This window comes from Pezoporus wallicus, unplaced genomic scaffold (genome assembly GCF_028554395.1).
Source record: "Pezoporus wallicus isolate ANWC-B61680 ecotype Strahan unplaced genomic scaffold, APGP_CSIRO_Pwel_v1 contig_6401, whole genome shotgun sequence".
Lineage (NCBI taxonomy): Eukaryota > Metazoa > Chordata > Aves > Psittaciformes > Psittacidae > Pezoporus > Pezoporus wallicus.
In genome coordinates, this window is record NW_026638608.1 from 1,742,845 (window position 1) to 1,768,982 (window position 26,138).

General features: G+C 44.1%; 2 protein-coding genes across 6 annotated transcripts in view; one reads left to right on the forward strand and one right to left on the reverse strand.

The window, feature by feature from the left end:
* On the forward strand, positions 1–26,024 carry PISD (phosphatidylserine decarboxylase). 5 transcript variants are annotated; one of them, XM_057411453.1, is made up of 8 exons: positions 1–85; positions 3,577–3,671; positions 6,843–7,018; positions 20,625–20,861; positions 20,984–21,122; positions 21,556–21,702; positions 22,826–22,986; positions 23,300–26,024. In XM_057411453.1, the coding sequence occupies exons 1-8, from the start codon at positions 36–38 to the stop codon at positions 23,522–23,524; spliced, it is 1,230 nt and encodes a 409-aa protein (XP_057267436.1). In that variant the 5' UTR covers positions 1–35; the 3' UTR covers positions 23,525–26,024. The 5 variants fall into 5 exon arrangements, with proteins under 5 accessions (XP_057267436.1, XP_057267434.1, XP_057267433.1 ...); XM_057411451.1 differs by lacking the exons at positions 1–85; positions 3,577–3,671 and adding exons at positions 16,120–16,536; positions 18,597–18,762 and having other exon boundaries at positions 6,881–7,018; XM_057411450.1 differs by lacking the exons at positions 1–85; positions 3,577–3,671; positions 6,843–7,018 and adding exons at positions 11,793–11,948; positions 16,120–16,536; positions 18,597–18,762.
* Positions 18,942–26,138, reverse strand: part of SFI1 (SFI1 centrin binding protein) — a 37,316-nt gene continuing 30,119 nt past the window's right edge. The window contains exon 31 of the mRNA XM_057411443.1: positions 18,942–19,376. The gene's annotated coding sequence lies outside the window, so the exon portion shown is untranslated. The remainder of the gene's footprint in view (positions 19,377–26,138) is intronic.

The following is a 26,138-nucleotide window of genomic DNA, read 5'->3' on the forward strand; positions in this document are numbered from 1 at the left end:
GGACGCAGCAGAGGGCACGGCGCTGGTGCGGCAAGATGGCGGCGGCCATGGCGCGGGCCGGTGTGTGCGCTCTGCGGCGGAGCAGGTACGGGTACGGCAGGCGGTACGGTACGGTACGGCGCTGCGCTGCCCTGCCCGGTGGCTAGGGGGCTGGGGATGTCCAGGCCCGGCAGAGCTCGGGGGAGGCGGTAGCGGTTGTCTGACAGCCGGTATCCGGGGGGCGTGAGGAGGAGCTGTGCTGTAGCTCGGCCTCCCCCCGGCCGGGGGCCGCAGCCGCCCCCTCCGCCCTGACTGCTCTGATCGCTGGCGTTTCCCTGCTGGGGCGAAGACGCGGTCGTGCCTGGTGCCTCGGCCCTGGGCAGGTGCGGGGACGCTTGTGCTCGGTGTCCGAGCTGGAAGGAAAGATGAACGGATTTCATTTTATTTTAAGACGGAAAAGCGTATGGCCTCGTGCAGTTTAGCGCGTTCTCATAGTCAGTAGCTGTCCGTGTGTAAGTGTTTATGGAAATGGGCCCACGGAGCAGCTGCTGCCCCCAAGGTTATGTAATCACGGGGGTACGGTCTGTGAGGGGCCGCGTGTAACCCACTGCCCTCTGCGGATGTGCTTCTTAAGCTTTTCATAGCAACGGATCGGTTTTAAGAGTACTGTTTCTAGGGTATTAATTTGCTCTTAGAACACACGGTCCCCCTACTCCACCTTCTCTCTCAAAACCTGGGGAAGACGCTTCATGTGCAGAGCATGTTGCTGTCTGGCGTCAGGGTGGTGTTGTCCCTTGACCTGTGATGACCGGTCACCGAGGGGCTGAAGTTAACATGGACCCCACAGTTCCTGCTCCAGCACCCTCCGGTTGGGTGGTGGGGCCAGGGAGGCAGTGCTGTCCTGCACCCTTGAACCCATCAAGAGCAGGCTGTCAGGAGCAGGGAAGGTGAGGAGGGCAACAAACTGCTCAGTCTTGTCATCTTTACCGATTTTCAGATTTCAGAGTAAGGAGGAGAGTGATTTTCTCATGTTAGGCACCAAAACCAGTTTTAGTAAGAGCTTAGGGCCTGCAGTTAGCTGTGTCCTTCCTCTGGGATGATCTGTGTGCTGAAATACCCGGTATACCCTGCCCTGGCAACCACACAGCTCCTGGTGCTCCTGTGGAGCCAGTGCAGCCAGTTTTGTTGTGGATGTGCATTTATCTTTTTAGGTTATTATGTATCAAGCTAATATATGTGTTGAGAATACTAGTGCTTTAGGCTGCAGCTACATTGTTTGGGGTTTTTCCCAGACTTTTTGCGGTTTTAAGATTTTTCTGGTAAATTTAAGTCCAGTCCAGACTGGATTAGTTCTTAGTTTCTTTAATCCCTTGGAAACAGCCCACAGGCTCCATTTTATCATGGGCAAGAACTCCTTTTATCCCAGGTGTTTTAATATGTTGTAAGACAGGCCTTGTAATACCACAAATTAGTGTAGGTCTGGTGTATGACCCAAGCAGATCAGCTGACCTCCATGTTCATCTAAAATTACATTCTGTTGCTATGTAAAATATACAGGTACTGCAGCAGTGTGGGCTGCTTTTTCTGCCTTGCTAAGGAAATAATACCCTGGTAGATGATGTGGCAGTGTGGTATGTTTAGCACCTGGTCACAGGAATCCATGTTTTGGGGAGGGACTGTCCTGACACGTTTGGGTTAATGCAATGAGTTTAATTGAGACTGTGAAGCTGAAGGGCAGAGTGAGATATTACTGGCACCATGCTATGGAGATAGTTTAAAACTGCAGCTGTTTGTCCTTGGCTAGCATTAAAATATTGTTAGCAAGTGTCTGCTAGTATCACTATGTGATTTCTGGACAAGAAATGTGCTGTTTGTAGACCCTTCTAAGTAAAGAGGTGTCTATGTGTAACTCATTAGACACCTGAAATTAATTCTAAATGTTCTTAATAACCACTTCCTTGAATTGAGTGGCCCTAAATGATGCAATAGCTTGTAAGCTAATGAAGTAATTCTGTACTCAGCATGTATCTCATCAAGAGCAGATGAAAGGTTAGAGGGCCAAATGAAGGCATCTCAGCTGTGGCATTTGCATCCTGGGAATGAACGGGTTGCACAAAGACCTGCCAGACCTGGTTCTTCCCAAGGGACTGAGCCTGTTGGCGTGAGAACACTGCCCCTCTCCTGCCCTGGCTTGAACCTGGAGTCCTGTCTGACAGCAGGATGCAGTGTTGCCACGTGTTCTTCAAGAACTTGGCTGCATGTGCTTATATGAAGACTTTGAACATGAATAGTTCGTGCGCAATTGGATGTATCCTTTTCAGATTATTAGAAATCAGAAAGGAAACGTTATATATTAAACATATGAAAAATCCTGGTTGAACCTTTTGCCTGTGTTGGCCAGTTGTAAGTCTGGGTGGTTTTGGAGTGGCAGAACCACTCACAGGTCACTAGCATACAGAGTGGTAAGACACTCTAAAGAAGAGCTTCCGTGCCTGGCAGCCTTTTTACTTTTCCAGCTATACTAGTTGGCCTAATAAATGACATTACTTCTTGGAATCCATACATTTCCTATGTACTCCTCCTCCCCACCAGCGTGGTGAGGAAAGAGGTACAGGAACCCAATTCAGAAGTGTCTCTTAAGATGGTTGCTGTTGTAGGAGCTTCCTGAATGACACACCTGAGTAGCAGCCTGGGGGAGATGGAATAATCCCAAGCACTAAATGATCATTAAAAATTTACCATCACATTTGCAAGCAGAGTTTGTTTTGATCAGCATGGCTGGTTTCAACTTGGCCCATTATAAACATTATCTTTGGATGGAAGTAAATGCTTGTTAGCTATGTTGTTATAGAAGATGATGATGCTTGTGCTATGTATTTACCTTGTAAGTAGAGCAGTCTTGTTTTAAACGTTTTTGTTTTCCCCAGCAAAATACAAGTTATTTACTGACCTTAAAGGAGATGTTTGCATGCTGTTGGATAAAATAGGTCTATGTTAAATTGGAAGCAGATTTAGAGAGTAGTTATGCTCATCAGTTCTAGATTCACTTATTTAAAAAACAGACCCAAAGAGATTACTAAACATTTAAGCCAGGGCACTGCATAAAACAAGATGAAATGAGATATCAGCTTTCTTTTTAAAAAAACACTTGGGTTGTATTCACAATCACATCTTAGAACTCCAAACAGGCCAAAATATGGTACATAATGTCAACAGAACTAGTCGCCCAAAAACGGCTGTTGCCAAGATCAGCACATATGATACTCAGACAAGTATTACTGTTACAGTAGAATTAAGCTCAAGAGGAGCATATGTCAATATTAGTTAAGAAAAAGAAAAGATAAAACGGATGCAGCGTTAACTAAATATCTGCAGGAGCAGTTGGATTGTCAGTTGTTTAGTTTTGGTTTCGTTTTTTAGGGAAGAAGCAGGCCAGGAAGGAATATGCTCGTTGGAAATTTTAGGATACTTTGAGGAGATTTTTCCTTCTGTTATTCAGCCTCTGAATAGAAGATATCACTGCTATCGAACTGCTTAAATTAACGCACCACTAAACGTTTTACTTAAGCAACTGCTTCTTGTCTGTTGTATTTGCAGTTTGCTGAGTAGCTGTAACTTCCTTATACATGAGAACCTGTTTCTGAAAACTGGAGTCCTGTGGAAGCATCCACCTTCTAGGACGTTCTTCAGTGGTAAGTGAAGGCTTGTATCTACACAGTGCTTTTAAATTCAGGGTTACTCAAAGTTGGGCAAATTACAGTCACATACTGGTGAATATGAAGTTCTTCAGATTAAAGCAGAAGTGGGAATCTAGCATCAGAGACCTGTTCAATTCATGGCATTTCCATAGACACACGCTTGAAATTATGCTTTACTCCTTTGGTGTTACATTTTCCAGGTACTAAAAGAAGTGTATTTACCTATTTCATAAGATTCCTCATTTTTCTCAGCTCTATTGGAATACTTGGATAACAAATGTTGTTAAAGGAAATAATTTCCATGGGGTTTTGTGGGGTTTTATTTATTTATTTATTATGTTTACTTTTATTGCTACAAGAGGACCATTTTGGATAAAGAGCTTCCCAAGTGATGGCTAAAAGCTTCTTCTCTGTCCTTTTAGATGCGCTATCTGTCCCACAATGATTTTATAGGTCTGAGGAGCCTTGCAGAGATGCAGATCTAGACAGCAGTTTAGATGCTGTAGCTTCTAGAGCAGTATTGGCTAAAGCTGGAAAGGCATATTTTAGATTCTGATTTGGATTTAAATCTAGACGACTTGCAAATGATGTAATTAGGAGGAAAAGGTAACTACTTTTATCTCTACCCTTATAAGTGGTCTCCTCTAAGTGCTTGTATCTTTTCCTAGAAGAAATACTTTATTTGGTGAGAGTAACAAAGCAATCTTTAGATCATTGCCTCTGACTGCCTTTGATTACGCACTTTGCTTTCTCACCCTCCATTTTTTTAATGCTTCTGAGGGAATGAGTCATTTTCATCTGTTCCAGAGAAGGAGATTATTACTTTATTTTCATTCTCATTTGCTAAATATACATAATGTTTAAGAGAAATCTGAAACATGTTCGCCTTATCTGGAAGGAGTTCAGATTTAGGGTTCAAAGCATCTAAAAATGTTACTAGTATGTTAAAAGTCCCACATCTTTTTCCTCTTGTCCCAGATTTGTTTCTACTGGCTCATGTGCCAAGGCATGAGCTTTCCTCACATTCTCATGCTGCTTGCTAAAGGGCTGCTCTAGTGTTAGTATCATTAGAGGACATGATGTTTGGCTGAAATCTCTAACCAGCCCCAACTGCCTGAACATGGGCTCATTGCCAGAATCGTTAACTGATCTTTTTGTCTTGGAATTTGTAAACTTGTGTGAAGTTCATTTCTGTAGGAAAGGCGTGGAATTTTATTTGTCAGGGCAAAACCCCCTTCACAAAGGTGTGTTAGATGCCTCTGCATCATGGCTTGGATACCAGTTACAGAAGTGCATCATTAGCACTGGAGATGGGGAAAAGTCAACTCTTCAAATCATTTATTGATGAATTGTTTGCTGTGGCCTGTGGAACCTCAAATGGTTCAGTCTCTAGCATAGGAAGAGAAAGGTTCAGATTGGTGTAATCAATAGAGGCTCTTGAAGGGGAAACAGCCTTTCCCTGGAGACAGGCCAGAAAGAGCTTTTCTCACTCAGGGGTTCCGTCTGGGAATTTGCTGATCTCTGATGAAATAGCTGAGCAGCTTTGCTAACTTAGAACCAAAGATGTGGCGAGAAGGGAGTTCAAGGCTTTAGGGCTAAAGAGTATCATAGGTCTCTGTACAAACACTGCTGTTGAAATAGTGATGCAAAGTTAAAGGTTGTAAAGTCTTTGTAAATGCAAAATAAATAAAGTTCTTTCTTTAAAAAGCATTTAGGTGTTCTAAATGATACTTGTCCTTTACTGAGCATTGCTCTTTAGGGCAGAATATTTTCTAGGATCTTAACTGTAACTGTAGTTGCTACCTTGTTGGTTGGTTGGTTTGGTTGGCGTTTTTTCCCCTAGAAAATAAGATTTTTTTAGTTTTTAGTAAGAATAAAGCTGTTTTCATATTGTGTATTTTAGGACATACAATTCAAACAATGTTTTAAATCATATGTAGGAAAGAAATGAGCAAAACCATTGTTTTGGTAAACCAAAATGTGAGTGAGAATTACTTTTATTGGGCATCTTTTTGCAGCATCATGGATGCCTTTACTCAACTCGACTGCTTAGAGCTAAAGCTTCTCCAGTTGCTGAGCAATTACACTTTGTTTCTGTGCATGCCTGGAAATAGATCTGGTGTTACTGAATTCTTTTGGTTGGTAATGCATTGTTTCACTATCAAACCCTAAGCCTGACATCTGTGGAACAAGATTTAGTCCATTGGTTTTGATTCTGGCTCATCCTGTTAATGATTGTTGTGGAAATTACACCAATCAGTATCTGAGACTTAGTTCTTTTGGGGGTTTTGTCTATCTGGTAGTGACTTATGCTCATTTCTGAGAACCTTCAGACTGCCTGTAATACAAGTAGAAGCAGCACAGTCCTTAGACCATTGAGCTTTAACATACTAGTTTTCTCGCAAGATCTGGCAAGGGGAATACTTCCCACTGCTCTCACCGCTTTCCTGTGCGGCTGTCCTGTTGCTTAGTGACATCGCAGTGTACTTGGATCTCACAGATGACATGCAAGGCTTGTGTTATGCAGGAGGAGCTTGGTAGTGCTTGATAAAAAATAACTCATAACACTAGATGTCTTCTCTTCTCCCACTTCCCCTGTGGTGAGCTGTATTAGAGCAGAAATATGCCTCCTTATCCTGTTTACCAAACCTACACCAAAGCAGATCGTCATTTCCTTCCTTCTTCCAGTTAGCTGTGTTTTGGGAATTCCCTGACTATAATGAAAACTTTAATGACTGAGGAGCAGGAAGCTTCACAGTACTACAGATTATTCCCCAGCAACTGATCATTCGGTATAGTAACAACATAGATCTCATTGTTGGAAAGTAATTATAACACTTTCAGGCAGCTCATCTTATGAATTTCTCCACAGTGCTTTCAGGGAGCTCATTTTATGTTTTGGGGGAAAGACCATTGGAGGGATATGGGATGGTGGATAAGGCTAAAACCACAGATGACCAGTTCGTGTTCGTCAGCTGAGATTCAGAAACTTGTTATGCTGCAGTAACAGGAGTACTTAAGAACATTTATACATACCTTATGGGTCACAGGCTTCTAATTACATTTTCTTCACCTAAGCTGACATCCCTCACTGCACATAATAGCTTTCTTCTTTACTGTGTAGTTGTTCTGTTTCCTGAAGTGTGGGTTTCTTTTCTGTTACAGACGGGAAGAAGTTTCATACTGCTTCGGTAGGCCAAGTCTTCCGCCTGCGCCCCTTCCATGTTCTGGTAGCTACAGGAGGAGGATACGCAGGATACAGAAAATATGAGGATTACAAGTTGGAACAGCTGGAGAAGAGGGGCATAGAGGTGCCAGTGAAGCTTGCAAGTGAGTGGGAGGTAAGAAACTTGGGGCAATTTTGCTTCTGTCACATTTGATGCAAAGCTCCTTTGCTCTCATTCCAATGAGGAAATGTTTAATTTGTCCTCTACTGCCAATGCATTTTTGACAAATCATGGAACTAATGTTTCTGTCACTTAAGTAACTGTCATTTTGGCTGAAGTCAATATAATGATGCATTAGGAGCTGCTGGTGTCTCCTCCACCTTTTAGTATGGCTGACACATTATAAACACTTGTTACATGGGAGGTAGAAGGGGTAGTTAATCAAGTGATGGTACTATGTGTTTTTTGAATAAAAAGGTATTTGGTAGGCACTGAATCATTCAGATGGAAGTCATGTCGCCCACCCTCCTGCTTAAAGCAGGGCGAGTGCTCATTTCAGACCAGGCTGCTCAGGACTTTATGCACTTGGGTCTTAAAAATTTCCAAAGACAGAAATTCCACAGTGTCTGTGGGCAGCCTGTTTCAATGCTTAATTATCCTCATAGTGAAAAAGATTTTTCTTGTTAGTTAATGATATATATAAAATAATACAATTTATAGAAAATATATAAAATAGTTTATAAAAATTATACTATTTAAAATTTATGTTAAATCTTTTACATATAAATATATATTAATTTAAAAAAGTTAGAACCTTCCCTGTTTCAGATTATGGCTGTTGTCTTTCCATCTCCCTCAGTAAAGAGCCTGGTTCCATCTTCTCAGCAACCTCATCTTGGCTGTTGGAGGGTTGTTGTTAGGTCCCTCCTAAGTCTTCTGCAGGCTAACCAAGCTCAATACCTGTAGCCCATCCTCATAGGCCATGTGCTGCAACCCTTTGACCATGCTGCTGGCCTTTTACTGGACATGCTCAAGTCCATCAACACCTTTCTTGATTCTAAGAAAACTGGACACAGTATGGTCTAAGATGCACAAAAGCAAAGAGAATGACCTTCCCTTGGCTTCTGCTCCTCTGTGCTGTTTGCCTTCATCACTGCCAAGGCATGATGCAACTCATCTTCAGCCTGTTGTCCACTTGCACTCCTGAGAAAGCAAAAGGCATCTGCAGCAACTGATGGAGCTGGGGCTCTGCTCAAAACAATGCGTTCTCTCATTTTCCCCACCTTGCATTGCAAGGTGGCAAATTAAGCACATTATACAGCTTACAGAATTAAATACAGAAATCAAAATAGGCAAGACTAAAATTACATATCATAAAATTCAAAACCCATTCAGTGCTGAGGAGTTTTTGTCCTAGTAGTTCTAGCTATGGGTACAGCTTGTGCAGTAGTTGTAGGATTTATCTTCTCACTAGCTGTTCAGTCTGTGCAGCTTGGGGCATTTCTTCCTCTATGTCTTCATGCCTTATATATACTTATATATATACTTACATACTTACATATATAGTTATGTATACTTCTTATATACAAGGAAGCTGAGACAGAATTAATACTTAGTTAATAAAAATCTACCTGTTTTCTTTGTGAATATAGAGCAAGACTTTTTTTATATAGGTAACGTTTAGGTCTGTAATGGCTCTTGGTGATCCTGAGGGATTTTTGCCTTTTCCTTCTGGATTCCAAGGAGTTTAGAAATTCCCTTGGAATTGCACTATGTGTATCAGATTCATAGGTCAAATATCCATTGCAGCATTGAAATAACTTCATAACTTCCTCTAACTGCTGAATTTCATTTGAAATATTAAGGATATTGTTTAACTCCATGTTAGACAGTTGAAGTATATGTGGTATTCTTCCAAGCAGCCAGGTGAATGCCTGCTTCAGGGCCTTTTCTGAAGGCAAGGAGTTAAACATTCTAGGATCATACGATTATGTAGGAGATGCTTCGGTATGACCTTTAGCATCCCATTTCTTTGCATTCCTGAGCACACTGCCAGTTTGTGTGTGGTTTGGCCACATGCCTGTGGGGGACTAGGCTGGAATCCCTAAATTCATTTTCACTAGCGACCCAAATCAGATACATGCCAGACAGTCCAGATGCTAAAAGCTTAGGCCATGATAGCCCCTGAGGAATTTCTGTCTTACGAATATTCTTTTCCTGCTGAAGCTTATTTCAAACAGGTTTTATGTTCCAATTAAAAAAGAACTGGTAAGCGTCCACAGAGTATTTATGTCAATTCAGTTTTGATACTCAAAACCAAATGTCATCTTCTTATTGTTCATACTTTTTAAGTATGAAATTGAGTAATTCCTTTATTAAATTAATTTCCTTTCACTATGCTGGTTTGTTATTATTTGGTGATGCTACAAGTATTGCTGTTGATGAAACAGCTCTGGAGGATCTGGTTTTGCAGTGGGGAATCACACACAGAATTTCAAACTGATAAGCAGGTCTCCAAACGTAGCAAGTACCAGTAGGAGACGTAAGGTTTCCTAGTCCTCCCTTATAGGCTTAAGTTCTATTGAATGCTTCTGTGGGAGAGAAAGGAAGCTTGACAGTTTTGAGGAAAGAGAGGAACTGTGTTCAGATATTGCAAGAAATATTCTGAACAATGAAGGATTCAAGAAATATAAGAGCTGCATTGTTCCTTTTTGGAAAGTAAAATGTCTTTTTTGCTGACCTTTCATTTTCCATTATTCTGTTTTACTGCATCCCTGGAACCACAATTAGGGGTGTTGTCTTGGTTTTGGAGCAGTGTAAGCCTTTGCATAGGCAAAAGGAGACCATGTGCAATTGAGTGGGCTTTGAAAGAGTAATATAGAACAAGAAACTGCTGCATTGCCAAGCCTGCTGCTGGGAAGTTCTGGTTGTGCAGTACCAACCTCGTGTGCATGTGTGAATGTGCATCATCTTCCACATGATGGCTCTGTGTGCCAGGCCGATTTTCCTGCTTCTGAGCAGGTGACAGAGATATGAAGTAGGAAATCATCATCATTGTGTTAGGCAGGCATGGGACTTCTCCCTGTAGCAGAGGTACATATTGTTATAGAAGTGTTTGTAGTTTTTGATCGAATTGTAGACTGTACTCCTGTGTACTTCATGAAAGAACGGGGATGAAAACAACCTGGTGTAAGTGTCCCTTGAGTCTTCCACAGGGAAAAGACAGAACTGTTGTTCCTTTAGCCCAGACCTTTTCTTCCTCTAATTTTCTTAGAGACACTGTGTAGCTAATAGCTTGAGCTGATTAAGGCCTTAGGATGTCTCCCACTGTGAATGCCAGTGAGGATCAGCTTTCATTTAATTAGATGAGGTAATGCAGCCGGCTCTGAGGGAGACAGGTAGGTATTTATCAGATGGATGGAAGCTTATTGTTTCAAATCCTTGCTGTCACAGAACATTTCCTGCTGGGATCTGCATGCATAACACACTGTTCATATGCTAACTAGAGGCATTTTGTGTCTTCTCACTTGGGCACTGGGGCAGTGTTGATACAGGATTGAACAATTACTGTGGATGAACAGAGTGACCGGATGAGTAAGAATTTTTCTCTAGAGAGGAACTTTTGTAGCTGTCCTTTGCTTCCGTAGTTGGCTCTGTTTCATCTAAGCAAAAACCAGTGTGTGTTGGAGTGACACGCAGCAGGAAGTCTGAAGTGAGCCTCTAAGGGAAGTGAGGTGTGGTGACATCTGAGCATACAGATGATGGGTTAATTCACAGTTGTGTTCTGGGCAAACCTCAGCTTACTGCCATGGGCCACAGTTTTCTAAAGCAACTTGATACAGTGGAGGAGTGCTTGAGTATAGGTGTAGGATCTTGGTTCTCAGAGGTAAGAACAACACAGCCCTTCCTATTGATACTAAAAACTGCTCGTATTTATGTAACCGAGGACACTGGGCAGTACAACACAGGAGGTGCTTTTCTTGGCCCAGATGAGACGGACATTCAGTGTTATGGCAAGAGGTGTGCATCGAGTTTAAGGAAGAGCTAATAAAGGAAAAATCTCTGATTATTTTGTTAATCCAACTTTGGAAGAACGAAACATCATCACCACTGGGTTGGTCTCTTGTTCTTCATTCTTGCTCCCGTGTTCTGATGTTTGGAGTTTTAGTTTAGCAAACATGCTGCTGGCAAAAACATCTTGTAGAGCGCATGGCAAAGGCGTCAGAAAATGTTCAAAGTGGTGAAATTCCAACAACTTGAACATGTGTGAAGGGTGTGATGGGGTGAATTGTTTTCTGAGGTGTCCTGGAAAAATGAGGAAAATCATTCTTAATCTGACTGGTGAAGTGAGGTGGCTTTTTGACCCTGTAAATGGTTTCTATGTCATCCACCTTCCTGAGCACCTTGCTGGGTTACAGAGTGATTTCAGGAGCACTTTGTGAGACTGCAGCGCACTCCTTGCTTTGGCTGTAGCTCTGTGTGTCGGACCGCGTTAACACACCCGTTCCCTGCCCTGGCAAGCGCGGGGCCCCGGCAGGCTGCGGGGGGCACGGGTACAGCCCCGCACAGCGCCTTGCTCCCCGGCACCGCCACTTTCCCCTCGGCTCCTTAGGAAGCCCAGCGATGAAGGGACGTCTGGTTCCCGGGGTGTCCTGGCAGTGCTGGCGCCTCCCGGGGCAGAGCTCCCCCAGCCCGCCCCGCCGATGCTGTCCCTGTGTTCCGGTCCTCTCCGGCTTCCCTTCCTTTTCGCATCTCCTGCCCTGGCTCCTCCTCCTCGGGGGCCGGGGCCCTGCGGGAAGGCAGCGGCTGCCGAGCGCCAGTGGCTGGGAGGCAGCGGGGGAGGGCCCCCGGTACCGCGCTGCTCCTTTAAGGCGCGGACCGGCACCGGCAGCGGCGGGAGTGCGGGACGGGAGGTAGGTGCGGGCCCGGCGGGGCGCGGGCGGAGCGGGCCGGGCTGGGGGTGTCGGTGGGGTTTTGCCGTCCGCTGCTTTGTTCACGTGTCCGAAAACTGCTTTAGAAGGGCGGCAGCGGGAGAGAGCGGAAAGAGGGGAGGAGGAGGAGAAGGAGACCCGGCGGGGCGGTGAGCGCTGCCGGCCGGCACCAGGTAAGGACCGGTGTGCGAGGGCCGGTGACCAGGGGCGAGTAATCCCCGGTGTGTGGCTTGCTGGAAGTGTCGGAGAGACGTTGCAGGGTCTCGGCTCTCCCATGAGTAAGCTCGGGGCTGATTCAAACCGAGTCAAGTCTCCTGGGGCGGCGTTCTCGGAGTTGACTCCCGCGGGGCTCGCTCAGCTTCCGCCGGTCCCGCCTCGCTGCGGAGAGGCACCGCGGCTTGTGCTTCCGTTAGAGCCCTGCGGGGCCCGGGGCTCGCTCCACACGTGTTGAGCCAGCGCGGGGGGTTCGTTGTGTCTAAAAACAAACCCCGAAACCCCGTGATGTGCAAAATCTTAGTACAAAAGTTAACGTAATACAGCGCATTTTAGGTGTCATCGGTGTTCGCGTGCCTTTGTAAAGTAAATCAAACGTTCTTCCTTGCTTCACAGATGAGCTCTGTGACATTATACAACAGGCTTTTTGTACAGAATTGAGGTTTAAGTTGTAAAAACCACCAGACCTTTTATGGCTAGCTTAAAAAAAGTACTTTTGGATTTTTTTCCTCTATTTACAGAACGGAACTAAACCATCTATGTATAATTAGGGGGAAATGATCAAAAGTGGCTTTTTTTCATAATAAATTAATTAAAAAAATATAAGAAGGCTTCTTGATATAAAAAGTAAAGCGTTTTAGAAATGAAGGGTTGCTGAAGCAGAGCACGGTCTGTTCCATTATTCCACAGCAATCCGTCAGCTGAAGCAGTGCACTTGCCCAGCTCATGCCAGCCAAGCTGGAAGTGAGTGTGCTCCTTAAAAATCCCGTGGCCTTCCTTGGCAGCTGCTATCCGTGCACTCGGGTTTCCCCGGCAGCTTCAGAGGACTTGTGTCGTGCTCTCAGCGTTCAGGAACTCTGGACTGGGCTGGGTGTGGAGCATCCCGTGTTCCTCTTGCTGGGCTGGCTCCAGAGAAGGTTGGGTGGGAGCAGGGGTTATGTGTCTGAAATGATGCATACTGCTGGGAAAGGAATGGGGCTCTGAATAAACAGTGACCGAATACCTCTTTGCCCTCATTGCAAGACCTTATTTTTACTGGCACTTAAAGCGAATACAGAGTTTGGATGTGTCCAGTGCATTTTTTAAACAGTAGTTTGTTACCAAATGCAGAAAGTGTGACCAGAGGACTCTGAGTGCTCCAACTTGGCATTCCAAGCCTAAGGATTCATGCTTATGATTTAAAACTGAGGTTTGAAGTTCAGTTGCATATTGGCCTTTCTGGAAAATGCCTTGCTGTATTATTCTTTAAAACTTGAGGTAGTAATGGTAGTTGAATGGGCTCACTGGATTTGATGCTGTATTTGAGCTGACAGCGCAGAAGGGTGTCGCATACCTAGCAGATCAGCAGTTCTCTATTGGATAATAATTCTCTAGGGGCTGATACCTGCTGGTAACTGATTTTATTGACTAAAAGGGATTCTGGGTGATTTCAAATAGGTGGGGAGGTTCTTTGATGTCCAACTCCTACAAACCACCAAAAATTCCTGTCTGAGCTAGTAACAGTCTTTGTGGTACCGCCTGCATCCCAAGTCCAGCCATTGAGATGCCCTTAGAGGCATACAACTGTCCTGAGCTGGTTGATCACCAGCTCTTGTTCATTACCCCATGGTGTAAAACTCGGGGTGGATTTTAAATTTTGGCCTTTTTACACTGTAGGAACCTTGCATTGCTTCTGGGGCAGCCACAACAGGGATGGCAACTTGCCACATATGCCAGCGTTTAAGCACAACTCTGGTATTTGCCTCTTGGTCAATGTAATGAGGTCAGTAGAACAGAACTTAGGAAAAACATAGGTCTTCTTTCCCACCTGAACTCATTTTTCTTCTAACAAGTGGAGAACAAATGCTTTTAACAGCAATATTTCTCCCTTCCTTGAGAGTGATCTCTCCTGCACCACACTTTCTGTTCTGAACTGAAGGTTGGTAGTTCCCAGTGCTTTGGGGTGTCGAACCCATCGTCCATTTGTTTTAGCAGAGCAGGTGAGCTATTTAACTTGTGCCATGCTTGCATAGAATCAGGTCTGTTCAATACAGAATATCATCATTTCTTGAAAAAGTTTTGGGGAATAAGATCGAATTCCTACTGAAAGAGCTTGTGGGTTTACACCCCTTAACCCTTATAGGGAAGAGTACAGAAAATGTAGATAAGACCTCTGTTTGCTCTGGTATCTTTCTGCAAAGTCATGCATAGGTGAAGGTCTTGAGAGCAGATGAGGGCGGGGAGCAGTGTGCCAGCCTGGCCGCACAAAGGGCAGCTGAGGGTCGGGGTGCTCTGCCCCTGCCTGGCTCTGCCTGTGCCAAGCTTAGGAATTCCCCTTCCACAGTTCTGTGAAGACACGTGTCCAGTGTGAAACTGGTTTTCACCATGGTCTGAAGTGCCTTTAGAAACCATGTTGTCAATTTAGCTCACTTCTATTTACATCCAATATTTAATGGTGGTGATTTCTAATACTGCAGGCAAATCCAGAGCAACAGCTCCCCCGGGCTCCTTTTTGCTTTGCTTTGAATTTGGATGGGGTTTTGGGTAACTGCTTTCATCGTTTCACTATACAGATGGCTTCGTTTCTGTTGTGTAGGAGTTTCTTGTGCCAGCCAGGGAAAGACAGAATGATATTTTTAAATAGGAAAACAAAGTTGGCACAGGTCTTGGGGAGGAAGGAGACGGTTTGGAGTGCTTTGGGCTGATCTTAGATTTACCTTCTTTCAATTGGCTGGATTTTTAATTTTTTTAATTGTTAAAATTGAGCTCAAACAACAGCATGAACAGAGCTCTTGGAACCTCCTGGGGTCTGGAACACCGTATAGCAGTTTTCTGGCTGAAAAAAAGCCCTCTAATACAGACACTCCAGAGGTGTTTCTAGGGAATATCTGTAATATTTAGCATTGAAGGTCAGGCAAAATATGAAATTCTTTCTAGAATATTCCCCTTTTGAGGAAATGGGGAATTTTCCTTGCAAGGAAATTGGAGTGGGGTGCCATTAGCTAGTTAATTCTAGCTTTTCCTGCTGGCCCTCCCACATCTCCAGCCTTGTCTCTAATACAATACAACCCTTGCCCTCACATCAGCCCACCAGTGCTCTTTTGGACCCACTCTACTGGGCATATAGATTCCATGGTGTTTAGAGAGCTTTGCAAACAAGGAAATCCTAATTCTTTTTTTTTTTTTAAGCCAGCCTTCAAAGATAACAGAAGTGAAACAGCCACTGGAGAGCCAGCCCCTGAGTTGGTCTGGGTGTTTGGTCTAGTCTTGAGGCAGGATGTAGCTAGCTGGCCAGCAGTTTCTGAACCAGGGCTCTGCTTTCAGGCTCCCTTAACAATCCAAATCCAGTCACAGAAAGGTGCAGAAAATCCATGTTTGAGATGTGGTCTGCAGGGTCAAAGGGGGAAATTTCCCTCTATATACTCAGAATACTCAGATAGAAATACTGCAGCCTTTTGTCTGTTTTTAAAAACAAACCAACCCAAAACTTCCTGTACTCGGGTTTTGTATTTTAGTTCTACTGGATGTAAAAATGTGACAATACTGATTGCCACATAATAGGCACTTTAACACTTCTTTCATACCAGATTCTTAAGCTGGCCCTAAATCTGGCTTGTTTCATTGTTATGTATCTGGGTATTTGTAGAGAATGTCCTTTATGGGCTCCTTATGCAAGTCTTTTAAGATGGAAAGAGACTTCAGGAGATGGATGTTGGTGTCTAGCAAGGGCTATGCAACAGAAAGATGTTCCTTTCCTTTCTGTTTTCTTCTTTCCAAGCTGGATATTAAGAGCAGGAAAGGATTTTTGGGGCCCAGCAGTCCAGAACTCTTTTAGTGGTAGCTGCTGCACTGCAGAATTGAAGCTGGGAATTCTCTCCTCCTCTTCTCTATGCCACTCCTCCTCTGAGCCTCGGATTCAGACTGGCGCTGGGTTAGCAGTGCAGGGCCATCTGGCTGCTCCTCTGCCTGTGGTGCATCTCTGCCTGGCAGCCTGGGACTGCAGGGTGGGCTTTGGAGACTGGAGTTTCAATGGCAACCCCGACTAGCAAGGAGCAAGGACTGCTTATACGGACAGCTCGTTTTTGTCTTGTGCAGAGTCAGCTTTGTAGTGGGATGTTGAAATATGACACAATGCCTGTTTGTTTGCAATAGCTGCAACCCTCGTAGCAGAGATTCAAGTGGGAAACAGAGGGGGAATCAAGAGACAAACCAGCGGGGGAATTGGGAACTGTGACGCCGTGGCCTCTCTCCTGTGCCGGAGCAAGCAAAGGGAAGAGAGGTAGAGGAAAAAAGACTGAGCCTTGCAACCAACCATCACCCTGACGATGTGTCAGTCAAACACCCTGCAGGGACCAGATCTGCACACAGGGAAATGGTGAGATGCTATAAAGCTTTATCTAACCCTCCACCCTCTTGCTACAACCTCCACAAAGTTAAAATTCATGTCCGGAGGCTGCGTTCAGGGAACGGCGGCAGCAGCAGCTGTGCCGGGGACCAGCACCCACAGCTGGAGAGTCCAGGCCTGGCTGGCTCTGCCGGGGGTACACCAAATAGGAGAACTCGCTTCAGGTACTGTGCGGTATTTTCTGCTTTGCAGGGATGGTGACTGAGGGGAGAAAGGAGGGAGGGAGGATGGGAGGGTTTCTGGGCAGAAGGAGCGACAGCCATCTGCAACGCTTTTGTTTGGCCTAATTACTATAAAGCTCCTTATGCATTGAATTGGCAGAGAAGGGCATGCTGTTATGTGACAGGGGGAATGAGGAGGCTTTCATTCCATTCCTTTCTACTCTCCATCACTAGGAGAATGGAAAAAACAGTGAGGGACTGCTCTGAAACCAGGCCAAGGCAGTGAGAAGCCCGAGGGCTTGAGCGAGCTGCCAGGATGCAGCTCTGCAGGGATTGGTCCATGAGCGACTGCAGTGAAGAGGGGGAGAGCAGCGGGAGGGGGAGCCGGACCTCCACTGGCAACCCAGCCCTGGCGATCCAACCCAGCCTGCCAGCCCTCCAGCACATCATAGGCTGGTAGGTGGCAAGGATGGGAGGAAGGTGAAGTGTCCCTTCCTATTCCCATGTAGTCAGTCCCACCTCCTGCTGAGAGGAAAGCAGCTTTACCTCTGCTGAGGCAGCACTTCATCTCCTCAGGGTTTTTTCTTCCCCCTTGCATTGTGATGCACAGATCACTCTTTGTTTTTGATTAATTAATTCTTGGAAGGAAAAAAGCTGTGGTCACTGCAGAAGTCTGAGCCAAAAGCAGTTTGCATCCCAAAGGGGTGACAGTTGTATCTGTCTGCATGAAATTTTAATTCTGATGCAAGTTTTGAAAAGAAAACGTTGGCAAGAAAGTTTGCTTTTGATTTCCCAGCTTTCCATCCTGGAAAGACATACACAGTACTTTGTACTTCATCCTTTGTATCATATAATCCAGTGAGAGAGAGAGCTGCTCAGAGCAGCCAGAGCATACTGCTTCCAGCTCAGGTGTGCACATAGCTGTATCCTGGCTGCAGGCATGCTGCCTTCATTCAGCAGCATGGGGAGGACAGTCTGTTAGCCAGCATCGAAGTCAGTGCCCAGAAGATGTGAGTATTTTGCCCACAGATAGGCAGACTTCAGTTTGATCATGTGACCTTGTAAGTGCCAATGGCTTCTTCATGAGTAAAAAGCCAAAGAATAAATGGGGACCTGAAGGGTCCCTTACCCAGAGCTCTTGCAGGGATCTGAACTGGGGCTCACAGCCTAGGAAGGTGAGCAGCTTTTCCCTCTGAGAGTTACAAGTTCAGTTTCTCCCCAGGAGCATGTCTGCAAAATGAGTTTCCTCTCAGTCAGGACAAGCACGTGACAAAAAGCCACAGACGCAGCTGGTTATGAGGCAAAGGAGCTGGTTACTGGCCTATGGAGACTAGACTCCTGCAGCACTAGAAGTATTGGCTTTGTGCATACGTTCTCTGTTCAGAATTGAGGTACCCAGTGAAGGTTTTAAGACCTGGAAGGATGGCTTTTGGAATCAGTTACTTGTAAATTGTATTAACTCAGGAGTGCCACTCCTGTTGTCTCTAAGTGCGTGCTTGTTTCCCAGAGTTAGAGAATGACCAACAGGTCTGTGTAAATTTAACTCCAGCATCTTTTGTGATACAAAATACAACTTGAGGCACGGTCTAGACAAGATGTCTTCAACATGTGAACCCTCTAAGGGACCTCTTTTAGGTCTCAAGGATTTCTCATCCAGAGTATCTGTTCTTGCCATAAGATTGTCCCTCAGTAAGAGTTCTTATTAAAGTCCCAGTTTCCATGTCATGTTGTTAGTTGGATGAACTAGCTGTGACTTCCTTTTCAAGCATCACCTGCAAGTGATCTTGCATTTAAATTTTGAGGGTGTCATTCACAAAGTGTGACCATTTTTTTTGGACAGAGAATGTGTCTGGGTTTTGGTTGTGTTTGTTGGGTTTTTGTGGATTTTTCAAGATAAACTGGTTTTCTGGTTTGGGAAGGGGAAGAACTGATCCAAATAGAGGAGTAAAGACTTGCAGAACCAATGTTTAAGATAAGCAGGAATAAATCATCCCCAGCTGTCAGAAGCTGGTGGTTCTGAAGCTGCGATGGCTGACCCTCATGTTGTGTATGTAATCTTGCAGGTTGCAATTCCCCCAGCTGGCCCTGAGGCGAAGGTTGGGCCAGCTAAGCTGTATGTCTAGGCCTGCTCTGAAACTCCGTTCTTGGCCTCTGACTATTCTCTATTACCTTCTGCCTTTCGGTGCTCTTAAGCCCTTGACCAGAGTGGGATGGAGGCCTGTGAGCAGGGTAAGTGTGAGCAGGTCTCTTGCGCTTCGTGTACCTTGGCTGTTTTATCCTGGAGGGAGCTGGCAGCAGTGGGGCGGAGATCCTTAACCAAGGACAGGCTGGTGATCACAATATGGAAGCAGACAGATGCAATGCATGCCTCCCTTCAGCTTTTACTCTTCGTAGTTGCACTGTCCAATTGCTTCACAGACAAGGGATTTAACAGTCAGTGTTCTACCCAGGAAAATCAACAACTTCGGAACTCATTCAGTCACCTCGAAGTACTGGGGCCAAGGTCAGACAGACCAAACCTCCACCAGTTCCCATTGCTGGCCACACTGAAATGGTCTCTTGCTTTCTGTCATTTGTGCTCAAAGTTTGTTCCTCAAGTTCTTGGAGCATTTTTAATCCCACCTGGCCAGCTGATATGCGTATCTCTGCTCTGACCCTGTTGAGAGCAGGCTGCAGGATGCCTTGCACGTGGTTATTCATGTAATTCCAGAATGTAACAACTACACAAATACTTTGATTGAAAGCTGCCACAAAACTGCCATTCTTAAGATGATTTCACTGAACACCTGTTCTGTTTGATGCCGTCAGCTTGAAAACCAGGCTCTTCTGGAGAGAAGGGGCTCCTAGGGAATAACAACTTCTAACAGTTTGTGTGATTTTACAGTTGTAGCTGCATATTCTCAGTATTTGTACTAAACTGAGCGCAAGTGACTTTAGAAATTAACACTGTATAACACGTGTCACATAAAATGGCAAAACATCTTTTTCTTCAGTACTTCAGCTTACACAACCTAAGTACTGTTCATTTATAAGGCTTATCTGAAGAAAGACTGGGCTGGTGTTTTCCTTGTGCAGTATCACTGTATGTGATGCAGGATGGTGATTTCTGAGTGGAATCTTACTTTGCTGTATTTGATGGACAGGCTCTCGGCCAGCGTGTGCTTCTGTTTGTTTATGGCTGTATTCTGCAAGACTTAATTATGAAGGATACAATTAATATTGAAAATGAATTATGCCTCTCACTAAGAAACCCCCCACACACAACTTCCAGTCATGTAGCTGAGCTGTTCTGTTAAAAAGAAATTGTACTGGGTTCAGCAGATCACTACTCCTATTGCAGAAGCGCTTTGGGAGGGTTCAGTTCCCTTGGTCCACAAGCCCCGTATCACATCATGGTCATGTGAGCTTGGCTGATAACCACAAACCCCAGAGGAGTTATCTGCTAGAATTACCAACAGGAAGCCACTGTCATCAGTCCAGTTACATCAGCAGCATATATATACCTCTTATCCACGCAGTTTCATTCAGTTGCCACTGAAACATGCTTTCGTGTAAGTCCAAAGGGTATTTCTGGAGGAATAAAGTCACTTTATAGTCTTGCAATTAGCAGCTCCCATTGTTACAAGAGAAGGAGTAAAGGCATAAGTTTATACCGGTGTAGCTGTATCCACATGGGTGTGTTTCTTTGACTATACTAGTGTCATTAGAGCAGTACAATACTGGGATGTGGAAATCACTCTTCTGAAGAGTGTTCTACTAGCACATGTGAAATCTGTCTGCTTTAATGTAAGCCTCGCATTGGGCCGTTTCCAGTAACTTGTATGGGGAGCTTCAGCCTGCAAGGGGGTGGAGAATCCTGGCTTCAGTATAAGGTTGTAGTAAGTTTGATTCTGTCCCTCATCAGAACGGAGGGAGTGCAGATGAAGAGCAGTGCTAATTTCCTGCTGACTTACAGGCTGTGTGTGGTGTAACCTGCTGAATGCAAGGGAGGGGCTGGTAAAAACAGTCTGAGCCTTTCTGTTTCCTGGGGGGAAGTAAGAGAAAGCCGTCAGTGGGCAGAACCAAATGACACGGTGGGATTCTTCCTTTAGGTTGCTCTGTACAAATCGGTTCCGACTCGCCTGCTCTCGCGAGCCTGGGGTCGCCTGAACCAGGTGGAGCTGCCGACATGGCTCCGGAAGCCTGTTTACAGCCTGTACATCTGGACATTTGGGGTGAACATGAAGGAGGCAGCTGTTGAAGATCTGCATCACTACAGAAACCTCAGCGAGTTCTTCCGCAGGAAGCTGAAACCGCAAGCGCGGCCTGTCTGCTGTGTGCACAGTGTGGTGAGTAAAAGGAAATGAAAGCTTTACACCACCAGCTTCCCCTCAGCCCCAAAGGAACGTGTCTGCTTTCTGAGGAATAAATGAATTCCTGATGTGTTTCCTTTTCCTCCTCTTTGCTGTAGATCAGTCCCTCTGATGGAAAGATTCTTAATTTTGGACAAGTAAAAAACTGTGAAGTGGAGCAAGTAAAAGGGGTTACTTATTCCCTGGAATCCTTCTTGGGACCTCGCATCTCTACAGAGGAACTGCATTTTAGCCAGGGTGAGTTCTGCATCAGTTCTGCATTTATTCTGCTCTGCCCTTTCAGTGTTCTGAGATCATGAGAAAAGAGATTACTCTCTTTTTCTCTCTCATTCTCACACTGTCTGCAACAAAAACAGGTCTGATTTTTGTTTTATTTGGGGATAAACATGTCACTGTTTTAGTGTTTCTCTGTCTCATCGGTGGCTTTAGAGTGTCTTGTCTGGTTCACAGGATCTAATTAGATCCTAATATAGGATCTAATGTTGTCGTAAAGGTTAAAAAACACTTTGAAATATTGGATTCGTGGAAAAAGTGTATCTTTTTTAGTCTCAACAATACAAGTAGGCTGCATTCAGTCCTCTGCTGTTAGCACTGATTCTAAGCTAGACTGGCTATCTGTGATAGGTAACTGTGAAGAGTATCTTTAACCCTTTCTTTCCATTCTTTGCAGCCCCACCTGGTAACTCTTTTCAGCAACAACTAGTCACAAAGGAGGGGAATGAGCTCTACCACTGTGTAATCTACCTTGCACCAGGGGATTATCACTGCTTCCACTCCCCCACCGACTGGAGAGTGTCACACCGGCGCCATTTCCCAGGTAGGTCTTCGCTCCTAGAAGATGAGCGCAGAGCAGCTGTGGAGGGAAAACCTGGTACAGGGCACTGCTGAAGGAGACACACCAGTGGAGCAGTTGTACAGTCACATGCTAGACAATGGTCAGAAAGTTATGTGTCACAAATGGTACTGAGTTTTATAGTAGTATAGTTTGTCTGATCAAATCGCATCTAAACAGTGAAAATGGTAATACTGTATTCAAGCAGGTTTAGTTCTTTGAAATTAGTGTTGATGCATGCTGACCTGACTTGTTCCTAATCACAGTTTGTTCAATTTGTACCTGAAATACAGATAGTTCTGCAGGGCAGACCAGAGAGTAGCCCAAAATATGATCACTTCCTGTGGTTGGCAAAGAACATGCTACTAAACGGTTATGTTACTAGAGCTGGGATCAGATGGTTTTGTCCTCCTCTTTGCGGGTCATCATACTCTAGTTCAGCAGATAACAAAACTTGGTATCTAGTGAAAACCTAAGTACTTGGATTTGGTTTTAAACACCATGAGAAGAGGGTCAATGACCTGCCATGATGCTGGAGAAATAAGTCTCAGATTTAAGTTAGACCTTGATTGCATTGAAGGAGTATGGGTGAAATGCTACTATGGGATTCAGTGCAGTAAAACAGATGCAGTTTATAGCTAGAAACATGTACAGTGACTATACCTGACTAAATTACTTAAAGAAATATGCATGAATTTAAAATTTGTTGGTTCTTCTGTACTAGTCAGCCTGAAACGAACCATTTACAGGCTTGAAAATATAAACCCTGTGCTCTTTTACAGAGAGAACTGTAGATGGTGTTCCAGATTGCATTCAAGCCTTACAAATGAAGGGGTCTTCGGTTTCCCTTGTGATTCAGCTAGATAAAATGCAAAGTAATATGAGCCTTGCTCAAGACCGCATCTTTCTGGACTACATTTTCCTATGACCCCTTTGTTTTTAGTATCACTTTGTTTTTCAGTCCCTGTGCCTACCATTTGCCTCTCTTTCTGAATTAAGTGACAGAACTGTTGACTGGATCAGCTACTGTTATATTGAAAATACCATTTGGATAGCATTGCAGTACTGCTACAAACCAGACAACTTGAATATTGTCTCACTATTGCAGGCTCTCTGATGTCTGTGAATCCTGGAGTTGCTCGCTGGATCAAGGAGCTGTTCTGCCACAATGAACGGGTTGTCCTTACAGGTGACTGGAAACATGGCTTCTTCTCTTTAACAGCTGTAGGAGCAACTAATGTGGGCTCTATTCGCATCTACTTTGACCAGGTAAGCAAGATTGTGGTAGGCAGCTTTCTGCTTTTCATGATGGTTGAGGTTGGTATTAGTAAAATAAAAATTGCAAGAAACATTTAGATCTTGTTACTCTGAAACGAAGCTATTTCACAGTAGTGCTGTTCTTGGACTGATTTAAAGAGAGTCATCTCCAGTATAAACATCTGGTTCTTAAATATTCCTACTGCACTTTTGAATTGTAAGAAAGTTCCTGAATTAAATGCCTCGATCTTCACAGCCTACAGCTGTGCTAAGGAATACAGAGTACCGAAATACTCAAGTAACTTTTTCTTCTTTCTCTGTACAGGACTTGCATACCAACAGTCCTTCTTACTCTAAAGGTTCCTACAATGACTTCAGCTTCATATCCAACAACAACAAGGAAGGGATCCCCATGAGGAAAGGGGAACATTTAGGGGAATTTAACTTAGGGTCTACAATTGTACTCATCTTTGAGGCACCCAAGGACTTCAAATTCCACCTCAAAGCTGGACAGAAAATCCGTTTTGGAGAAGCCCTGGGCTCTCTATAGCAACTCTCAGCAAGGTGGTTTTCTACACAAAGGGACTCTTATCACACCACGGAGTGTTTCATTTAGCAAGTATGTATCACTCAGCAGGACCTGGGTGAGGAAAACTGAAGAATGTCATTGCTATGTTAATGAGAGTATTTGATGTACACTGACATGCTGCTGAATGCAGAAAGAGAATTGAATGACCAGAGGTGTATCAGGTACAGCTGCCTTTAAAGATGTTGGCCATGGAGGTTTCATGGAGGACCCACCCTGTGCCTGTAGTCTTTCATGTTCTCCCCTCAATGTGCCACAGGGTAATTTTATTCTTAAACCCTTTTAAGCCCTCCAAGGCTATGCAGGTGCAATGGGGAAGGGTAGAGATTAGCTATATTTAAAGGGACAGTGACAGGCTGAGTCAGACCTTGCACCTGCAGTGTCTGGTTTTCAGACTTTGAATAAAGAATGTGTTCTCATATTTATTTTATTCTGACATACTCTGATGAAGCTTTTGAATAAAGGCAGCTGTGAATGTAGAGAGCCAAATAGTTCAGGGGGCGAGTATGGATTCACAGTTCAGATATGCAAAATGTAGACAGCATCAGTACAATAAATCACACTCATCCAGGTTTTCTACTGTTAGACAATTCTTTTACCTGGCATTGTCCCTTTAAAAATGGACTTTCCACTGTATTTTAAATCTGAAAACACTGTGTCTACATTCCATGTGATGAAACTGGTCATCTTGGGATTTTCTTTTAGAGAAGCAAGAGTGGACAAAGCTTTGTCCTCTTCCTAATCTATGGTTCTATTTTTCTGATCCAGGCCTTAAAGATTTTGTTTGTATGAGAGGCAGTACCGATTAAGGTGTTAGAAGACAGGGAATATTTTTCCTTGTGTGATGCAATAAGGTAGCAGCCAAAATGTTTTTATTCCCTGCAATGTATCTTCATTGTTGCTTTGTCACTAAATGCTTGAAGAACTACTTTCTCTATTTAGTGAACAGTTTCAGATACTTCAGGACCAATTCTTATTGCACCGAGTGAAGTACATCTATGCACTGACTGTGTATAAAGGTATTATGAATCTTTGAAGCAATCCCAGGTTGCCTCCCAGGTGCGAACCTGGCCATCCTGTAATGGACTGGCAACGATTTCATTTTACTCAAAAGATGACTCTGACTTTTGTCCTCATGCTAGGAATGTGCTGGGGACAAAGCTCTGTGCTGAAACTTCATCCTACAGCAGAACTTCAGAGCTTTCTTGTAACACCATGTCAACAAGAGTTTGAAATCTTAACACTTTGGAGCTATCAAATGCGGCACTGACAGAAACTGGTGCCAAAGTGAAGAAGAGGCATTGAGTTTTAAATGTATTAATTGTTTTTAGAGAATAAACTTGTTTCAGGCCCAGGCACTCAGACATTTAAAACTGACTTTGCTGTCCAGAGCCTGTTGGAGTGGACATGCCTTTCTGCTTTCTCAAAGATTTCTCATATTACTTTCTCGCTTGAGCTAATTTTCTGCTACTTTAAGGAGATTGTAGGCTTTAACTAGCTCTGATTTTCTAAGGGAAAACTTATCTTCTTTGTATGCACTGCAGAAAATAGAATATAATTTTGTTGTACAAATGTCCAGTTTGCCAAGTCCTGTATGCTTAGCTTGTCATCAGGGAAGATGGGATGATAAACTGCCTCCAAGTGATGAAGCCCATCCATGACTTCAGTTATGGTGGCTCGTTGGGTGACAAGCAGGAGAAAATTCATTTGGCTCCAGGAGTCAATGTTTCCTCACTTTACATGAGGAGGAGTTTGAAAGCTTGAAGTGGCTCTCAGCCACCTATCTTGTTAAATTTCTTGGCATTAGCAAGTTTACTCCTGCAGCAGTATGTTATATACAGGTTATAGAAACGTGCACTTTTTAAACCGTTGCTATTTAGAAAAGACTAAGGCCAACATCAACCCAGAGGCTGAAGCTATGACTACTAGCCTTTTAACTAAATGGCATGTTAACAGTAGAAGGCAAATTTGTTCCAGTGGATGACAGGAAAGACCACTGAATCTTTTCCCCCTTTTCCACTGGGGCCTATGCCACCCGGACACAGCCAAAGCAACTTTGAGCTTTAATTTCTCCATGCTCAGCATCACCATCCACAGTACGTGAAGGTTACTGTTAGCCTGGTAATGGAGCACAGGTTACCTGGTGTGTGCTTTATTAGAAACCTCAGGAGGAGAGGATTCAGCATGCAAGTGGCTGGTTTTGTGATAATCTTAATACTGTGCAGAGCTAGCTGATTAACAAACAACATTTGTTATGCAGTGGTCAGCAATGCACCCTGGAAGTGAAAAAGCAAAGTTCCTAGAGGGTACTGATAATGCTGTGAATTTCTCCTGCATGGAGAATCCATTTAATTCAACTGTATCAGTAGCATGCTATTTTTGTATGTCAAAGTGTATGACTTACTGACATGAACTCATTTAATTGCAAAGATTTTGAAATAAAGAGTCTTATCAGTGTTGCTTATCTTTGTGAAATGTCAGGGTAACCTAAACCAGGTATTGTGAGTGCAGCATGAGGTATATACAGCTCCTGTGTGGTTTTTAACCACTTGTAGGAACAAACCAAAGCAAGCAAAAA